This window comes from Balearica regulorum, chromosome 1 (genome assembly GCF_011004875.1).
Source record: "Balearica regulorum gibbericeps isolate bBalReg1 chromosome 1, bBalReg1.pri, whole genome shotgun sequence".
Classification (NCBI taxonomy): domain Eukaryota; kingdom Metazoa; phylum Chordata; class Aves; order Gruiformes; family Gruidae; genus Balearica; species Balearica regulorum.
Window position 1 is genome coordinate 118,283,897 of NC_046184.1, and position 7,347 is coordinate 118,291,243.

The 7,347-nt window shown below is 36.3% G+C and overlaps 1 protein-coding gene across 1 annotated transcript in view; it reads left to right on the forward strand.

The window, feature by feature from the left end:
- DYRK1A (dual specificity tyrosine phosphorylation regulated kinase 1A) overlaps positions 1-7,117 on the forward strand; it is an 87,376-nt gene extending 80,259 nt beyond the window's left edge. Inside the window, 6 exon segments of the mRNA XM_075771911.1 lie at positions 623-909; positions 3,398-3,544; positions 3,934-4,074; positions 4,331-4,637; positions 4,958-5,082; positions 6,356-7,117. Coding sequence (XP_075628026.1) covers positions 623-909; positions 3,398-3,544; positions 3,934-4,074; positions 4,331-4,637; positions 4,958-5,082; positions 6,356-6,979 — 1,631 coding nt within the window. The 3' untranslated portion in view covers positions 6,980-7,117.
- Positions 7,118-7,347: the final 230 nt, after the last annotated feature.

The window sequence follows — 7,347 nt, forward strand, 5'->3', positions numbered from 1 at the left end:
TACATATACAAAGACATATTTAAATGAATTTGAGAGTCAAATATTTTCTCTGTAAATGTAAGGGAAATTCCTAATAAAGAATTCCGTCTAAAGTGCAATATCTGGTTTACTGTTGAGAATGCTGATGTATGTGCACTTTTTCCAATCTTGTTGGACTTGAATACAGTTTTAGCTTTAGGAGTGTAGAGAAATGAACTTTCCCTTGAAAAAGATCACAAGCATTGTGACAAAGATTGCATTACACACTGTTTGCACTTCTTGTCTTTTTTTGCTGATATTTTTATTTACCTACAAATGTGCTTGCCTTTGCTAATAGGGAAATGATAGCTTATTTTGAGAAAAAAAAAATCTTTTATATCTTTTAAATAATTTTTTAGTTAATATAGGTTTACTCAGGTACACCTGAGAACACTTCAGATGTGCAAAATGTCCCCCCCGTACCCTAGGCATGGCAGCAATATTCTGTAAATAACCATAGACCTAGAAAAAACCCATAAGACTGTATTATCTTACTCACAGGTCATCCTACATATTGATTAAAACATTTAAGCATTGTGTTGTAATTAGTATTTAATACTTACCACACAGGATATGTGTTAATTATTTTCTTCCCCTTTTTAAGTGCATTTGAAACGCCACTTCATGTTCCGAAACCATCTCTGCTTAGTCTTTGAAATGCTGTCCTACAATCTGTATGATCTGTTGCGGAACACCAACTTCAGAGGTGTCTCATTGAACCTGACACGAAAATTTGCACAGCAAATGTGCACTGCACTGCTTTTTCTGGCGACTCCTGAACTTAGTATCATTCACTGTGACCTAAAACCTGAGAATATCCTGCTCTGTAATCCCAAACGAAGCGCTATCAAGATTGTTGATTTTGGCAGTTCGTGTCAACTTGGACAGAGGGTAAGTATTAGCAAAAATTCTAATGATGCTACTGTTGAATACATAGGAAAAATTATTTTTAAGTCATACCTGGATAGCTAATTTAAACTTTGTTAATGATGACTTAAATGAAATAGTAACTAATTTTTACATAGGGTGTTAGAGATTAACAGTCTGTAGGAGCTTTAAGTATGAAATTTAGTGCCATAGTAGATAAACGTTCACCATAGTGATAAACTTTCCATCTTTCTTTTCTCCTTGGTTATATTTTAATGCTATGATAATGCAGAATGCATCAGTAGAAGTCTACAGTGCTATTAAATAAAATACTCTTTTATTATTTTCTTACTCCATATGTATTATTCCTTCCACTTTAGCATGTCTTCTGTTTAGTGTGCCTTGGAGATAGAAGATATTTGAGGGTCAAGACAGTGTAGTAGCTGGCTCTTAAAGATACTGGTTATAACAAACCCATTTTTAGAAACACTTCAGCAACTGTGGAAAGACTGAATTGAGTTTAGTGGTGGTATTACTGTGAGTACAGATGCATATGTGCGAAGCATTTCAAGGACAAAGGGCCAGATTGCTTTCTGTTGACAGTTCTTCAGATTAGGATAGATCTGTACTATTGAATAGTTGTCCAAAATTTGTGATTGTGTCCTGTTGTTCATATAGTTTGAAGATGTGTTTTTTTAATTTCAGCTGTTAGAATCTGTTGAGCATAGTCTATCCAACATAGCCGATTAGGTCTATATTTGCTTTAAGAAATCTTAAAATATGTACAATAACTATTAATGTATTAAGATCATAAAGAATTCTGCTCAGATACTAAAGCTTGTGTTCTTTAGGAAGAGCTTTGAATCATATTCCTCAAGTGTTTGATTTGTACTGACAATTTGCTCACTGAAAAGTTTATCAGGATGTACTATTCAGCTTGCACCTTCTAGTCTAGTACAAATAGACTCTTTCCTGGCTGAAAGAATTATATTTGGCTGAGCAAGTGACCACTTACATTCAGGGTACCTTGCTTTACTTGTTTGTACCGAAAAACAAAATTGTTAGCTAGAGAGGTAAGGAAGACTTCTGTAGATGGAAGTTAGACTTTAGTTTTTTTGAAAAAAAGATTTTGAGCCTTCCCAGGTCAGTTGTGTACCTTTCAGTTTCATCTTTAAATTTGTGAATGATATCTTTTTGCATTGAGAAGCCTGGGTGTTGAAAAAAACAGCCAAACCAACCAAAACCCCTCCCAAAACTTGTAACAGAAGAATGACTTGTAATGCTGCAGGTGGGATCATTATATGATTAAGAAACTGCATGGACTAACTTTAACAGAAGTCCCCCAGTTCTCTTCTGGGGAGTTGGGACTGGCCAGTAGCACCCTGTCACTTTTTCCCATAATAAGTTTGAGAAGAGTAGGTCAGAATATTGAATGTTGTATTGAAAGTGGTGGTGAGACATATATTTAGATTAATAAAAGTTTGCTATAAACTAGAAACTTTTCAGCCTAGGGTGAAGGAAGACACCAGGAGATGAAATGAGATCTCAATTGTTTAGGTCAATAATAAGATAATTCTGAGATGTTAAGAAGCACAAATACAAAAACCTACTGTTCTTCCTCATTAAAGTTAACTTAAATAGCAGTAAGGAAATATCAGTACCTTTGTGGAACATGCTGGATAAAATTGCATGTTACTTGGAATATAAAGTGTGGTTCTGTTTTGGCCGGGGGTTTTTTTTTGGTTATTTTTGCTAAAGGTTTTGGAATTTTTAAACTTTAACAAAGGTTTTTTGTTCCTTTCTTTGTTTTTTTTAAATACGTGTATGGTTAAGCCAGTCTCCAAGCTTAGAATCAAGATAGAATTATCTGTCTTGTGAAATGAGCAGAATAGTTGGGGGGTGGAAGGAGGTTGCTTTTTCCCATGTGTTGTTTTCTAGTTCTTGGAATGACCTGATAATTTAACCTCATTTTATCACATTGTAATTGTGACTTTTGATCTTTTACTGTAGATTTTGTCTGACCTGTTAGGTGACTCTGATGTGGCTTGTGGAATAGTTTTCCTTTGCATGATACCAGACTAAAATTTTGTTGTATGATTATAAGGCTTTGGGCAACGTGGTCTAGTGGAGGGTGTCCCTGCCCATAGTAGGGGGGTTGGAACTAGATGATCTTTGAGGTCCCTTTCAACTCAAACCATTCTATGATTCTATGATTACCTGTAATTGCATGAGATTACACTCATCAACCCTAAAGTGTAAAATACTGTCATCATAAGTGAATCTGCACTTGTTTATCTTTTTTTTTCTTTCTTTATGGTGAGAGAGTGTGAATGCTAGTATTTTCTTAAGAACTAACATTTACTTATTTTTATAGATGTAATGAATGTATAGATACTTTTTCGTATCTCTGATACCTTGGCTTTCCCTACACTAAGAATGTATTTCATGGTAGTTCTGTAATACAGAATCATCTTTGGATGCTGTGTATTACCTTTAGATGCTTTTATTTCAGATATACCAATATATCCAGAGTCGTTTTTATCGATCACCAGAGGTGCTACTGGGAATGCCTTATGATCTTGCAATTGATATGTGGTCCCTTGGGTGTATTTTAGTTGAGATGCACACTGGAGAGCCTCTTTTTAGTGGGGCAAATGAGGTATGCAGCTATATTACAGTACAAGTAATTTGATTTTTTTTCGTTGTTTGTTCTCATTATGATTTTCATCTGCTTAACTGTAATGCATAAATTAGGGAAGTCTAGTAATTCTAAAATGAATAAATGTCCATGACAGCAATGTTAGCAAAGTCAGAACTCTAAATTGCCTGTTAATAATTTTCTGGTTCTGGGTCCGCCCTTACTCCTTATTCACTAATTTGTTTTGTACACGTTGGATTTTTCTTAAACTCACAATTAATTTAGAACTTGTCCGTGTAGTTAACATTTGCTTCCCGCAAATAACCATAGCAAATCTATAGCAAATCACTCTGTCACACTGCTCAGGTCTTTGTCACATGTTCTTTACAAATATTATTTGTTTGGAACAGGTGGATCAAATGAATAAAATAGTGGAAGTTTTGGGGATACCACCTACCCACATCCTTGACCAAGCACCAAAAGCAAGAAAGTTCTTTGAGAAGTTGCCAGATGGCACTTGGAACTTGAAGAAGACCAAAGATGGAAAAAGGGTAGGTTACATAACTAGGAGGAGAATATGGGCTGTCTCTTTTAAAAAAAAAAAAAAAAAAAAAAAAAAAAAAGGTTACTTTGCTTTACATCCTGCCTTACTGAAAATTTAGCTTTGTTGTTGTTTGTTCCATGTTGATTAAATAACACTTTCTCTAGTGTCGAATAATTTCTTACTTTTATTTGGCATGTTTAAATGATGCATATCCAAGGCTTAACACGTAACTTGATTTCAAGCAATTTCTAACTTCCCAACAGGAATACAAACCACCTGGAACTCGTAAACTTCACAATATACTAGGAGTTGAAACAGGAGGACCAGGTGGACGTCGTGCTGGGGAATCGGGTCATACTGTAGCTGACTACTTGAAGTTCAAAGACCTCATCTTAAGGATGCTTGATTATGACCCTAAGACACGAATTCAACCTTATTATGCCCTACAGCATAGTTTCTTTAAGAAAACAGCAGACGAAGGTACAAACACAAGTAACAGTGTGTCTACAAGTCCTGCCATGGAGCAGTCACAGTCTTCAGGAACCACCTCTAGTACATCTTCAAGCTCAGGTAAGTTTTTCTTATTAACAGATAACAAAATTCTATTTCCTAATTACATCAAAGGAATCTTTCCCAGATAAGTGTCATCTCCTGTTTTTTGTTAAAAAACAATACATCAGTCCTACTCTTAAAAACAATTATTTTAATCAACTGGAACAGGTAACTGCTCCAACAAAAAATTGAAGGTAGATGAGCAAAAATGTGCATGATTATCGTAGGTCTTGGTTTTTTACCTTGAAGCAGTTTAAATATCTTCATGCTGTCATTGTTTTACAGCTTACTGTAAATTTTGTGCCTCTCTAGTTATTGTGCATGGTATGATTTTATAGGTGGATCTTCCGGAACAAGCAACAGTGGAAGGGCACGGTCAGATCCCACACACCAGCATCGACATAGTGGTGGACACTTCACTGCTGCTGTTCAAGCTATGGACTGTGAAACACACAGCCCACAGGTATGCTTAAGCAGACCTTTGGTCTGTGATTTATACGAATTTTCTGAGAATATTAGATCTCTAAAGGTAATTAACACTTTCAGGAGTGAAGTGGTTTAGGCATAGAACTAGCCATCAGATTTGGTTCATCTTTTACCCTCAGCTTTTGTATAGGCCCATGTATCTTAGATCTATCACTTAGGCAGAAGTAGTGCAGGTAGCTGTAAAAATTTCCATAGGTTCTGCAGAGGTGAAAGGTTTTTAATCAGTAGCAGTGAGTCAGGTGGAGCTGTCAGTGTTTCATCTCACTCAGGGCGTAAGAGTACACAGAACTGGGCATCTTCCAAGCCAGTGAAGAACTAGCTTGTACTTCAGTGGACTCCTGCTGGAGGAGTTCTTCCATTTTATGGTGTTCAAGTACTTCACCAACATTATCATTGGCTGAATTAGTGTTTATTCAGTACTTCTTGGAAAGAAGCAACAACTCATTTAATAACTACAAATAATTCAGAAATTCTTTTAGTAAAGAACAGATAAAAATATAGATTAGTGTATGTTATCTTGTTTTATTCCTGGAAGAATAAAACTGAAAAGTGATAGTGATCTACCTTTTCTGTTCATCACTTTTACAGATGTAGAATCACTTTTACAGGTCTAAAGTAATAGCCTCCAAGCATTACGGTCACAAGAAAAGAAAAGATGATCATACATGCTTCTTTACAGCTGACAGAAAACAAACTTTTTCTTCCCAAGTAGACAATTTAGTTTATGCAACAAATCAGTGTTTAGCTAGATCTTGCTATTTTAATAATCTTTAATCAGCTGTGTTCTTCCAGAGGAGTGGGTAGTACTCCTTTAATGCTGTTGACACTGTTCAAGATGTGAACTAAAACTTATTAAGTTAGCTTAGTATGATAATTGTATCCAGAGGCCTGAGTCAGAGATCAGTGCCTTATTACCGTAGGTGTTGTACAAATATTATGTTGTTTGTTACTACTATTATGTAAAGCTGCTTCTATAATTTTGACAGTGAGGTCACATATTGGACATACTTAAACTGTTTGAAAAAAGCATCCAGAATGTGAACTCATTTTTCTTAAGGTATATTTAGAAAAGTGTATTAGAAATGCTTCTTAACTACATGCTTACATTTCTAGAGTAATTTTGCAACTGCAAGGTTTAGTTAACCTGTTTAAAAGTTAATAAAGACCTTAATAACTTAATCTCTCTCATATATTTCAAATGGATAGATTTGACTAAGCATTTTTAATTTTTATTCTGCTTATTAACGTAGGTTCGACAACAGTTTCCTCCTCCAATTGGTTGGACAGCCACTGAAGCTCCTACACAGGTCACTGTTGAAAACCATCCAGTTCAAGAAACCACCTTCCATGTAACCCCTCAACAACAAAATGCATTACATCATCATCACGGAAATAGCTCTCACCACCACCACCACCACCATCACCACCACCACCATCATGGACAGCAAGCCTTGGGTAGCCGGACCAGGCCAAGGGTCTACAATTCTCCAACAAACAGCTCCTCCACCCAGGATTCTATGGAGGTGGGCCACAGTCACCACTCCATGACATCCCTGTCTTCCTCAACTACTTCTTCCTCTACATCTTCCTCCTCTACTGGTAACCAAGGCAATCAGGCCTATCAGAACCGCCCAGTGGCTGCTAATACCTTGGACTTTGGACAAAATGGAGCTATGGACATGAATTTAACAGTCTACTCTAATCCGCGCCAAGAAACTGGCATAGCTGGACATCCAACGTACCAGTTTTCTGCTAATACAGGTCCTGCTCATTACATGACTGAAGGACACCTTGCAATGAGGCAAGGGATTGATAGAGAAGAGTCTCCCATGACAGGAGTTTGTGTTCAGCAAAGTCCTGTGGCTAGCTCGTGACTAAACTGAAACTAAGTTTGTTTCTTGTGTGTTTTTATAGAAGTGGTGTTTTTCCAAAAACAAAGTGCAAAGCTGCTTGAATCAGAAGGAGATAAACTCACTGAACCGCTACAGGAGGGCAAAGCTGACTATTTTTTTAAACTTGAAAAGATTGCAAAGGGACAATGAAGTTTTTTTTGTTGTTTTTCTGGGTTTTTTGTTTTCTTTTTTTTTTTTTTTAAGAGCCATGTCCAGACCCACCTTAACGGATAGCTTAGTGGTGTTCACCTTTTGCTTCCCCCATTTTAACTTGCCACAACCTAGTCATAGTTTGGTTTTTTTGGAGAGGGTTTTTTTTTGGTCTTATTCAACAGGGGTTATTGTTCAAA